At 43.0% G+C, this 913-nt stretch overlaps 1 protein-coding gene across 1 annotated transcript; it reads left to right on the top strand.

The window, feature by feature from the left end:
• Nucleotides 1–6: 6 nt before the first annotated feature.
• On the top strand, nt 7–730 carry LOC107580940 (ubiquitin carboxyl-terminal hydrolase 42-like; the record flags this gene model as incomplete). Its single annotated transcript, XM_016266548.1, has 3 exons — nt 7–194; nt 323–532; nt 620–730. Coding segments are annotated over exons 1-3 (469 nt in total), but the record flags the coding sequence as incomplete, so codon positions are not given.
• Nucleotides 731–913: the final 183 nt, after the last annotated feature.

The raw sequence follows: 913 nt of genomic DNA, 5'->3' as shown, positions 1-913 counted from the left end.
GCGGTGCAAGCACTCCAGCTCCCTGACACCTTTCTCCTCCAGAGATATGGAGAGCAGTAGCTCGAGCTGGAGTGTTGGCGTTTCTGCCACTGAGCTTTCAAGGGCCAAGACTGCCTGTATGGCCCCAACCATTGGAGTGACTGTGAACGGTAGTAATAACGCAGCGCTTCAAGTCGAAAGGCCCAGAGAGCAAGGCGAGTGCTTTTCTTTACTGTTGATGTTTAAAGGTTGTTGTATCATCACTTACTTTTAAAGTACAACAGTAGGTTGTATTGTATTGTTTGTGTAATATATGTCTGTTTTTCTTTTTTGGACCATGCAGTGGTCATGACCAGTGGGGATGGCATTGCTCTTCCTCAGAAAGTCCTGTTTTCCCCAGACCGGCTTTGCTTGAAATGGAACCAGGGCCACCGTGTTGGAGCAGGTCTCCATAACCTGGGCAACACATGTTTTCTGAACTCTACCCTGCAGTGTCTGACCTACACGGCTCCCCTTGCCAACTACATGCTGACCAGAGAGCATTCCAAAACATGTAAGTGTGCAAGATTTTTGCAACATTGCACATAATGCTTGGCATGGCTTTGTTCTAACAATGTACATTCATCCTCTTTACATGCAGGTCATGAGCCTGGGTTTTGCATGATGTGTACCATGCAAAATCACATCATCCAAGTGTTTGCCAACTCTGGAAATGTCATTAAGCCTATCAGTGTGCTTAATGAGCTAAAACGTGAGTGCTCAGTTTAAGATGTAACATTTGCTTAAAAATCATGGCAAAATTACAACTTACCCCGCTATACTAGTAATATAACACTCAAGTGCTACATAAACCCTTTTAGTGCTAGATAAGAGTTGAGGGTTTTGACAAGATAATTATTAAGGTTAAACCTTGAAGTTTGTATAAAAAAAAAAA

The sequence above is a fragment of the Sinocyclocheilus grahami genome, unplaced genomic scaffold (genome assembly GCF_001515645.1).
Source record: "Sinocyclocheilus grahami isolate Dianchi unplaced genomic scaffold, SAMN03320097.WGS_v1.1 scaffold53307.1, whole genome shotgun sequence".
In the NCBI taxonomy this organism is placed as follows: domain Eukaryota; kingdom Metazoa; phylum Chordata; class Actinopteri; order Cypriniformes; family Cyprinidae; genus Sinocyclocheilus; species Sinocyclocheilus grahami.
This window is presented reverse-complemented; position numbering and strand designations above follow the sequence as displayed.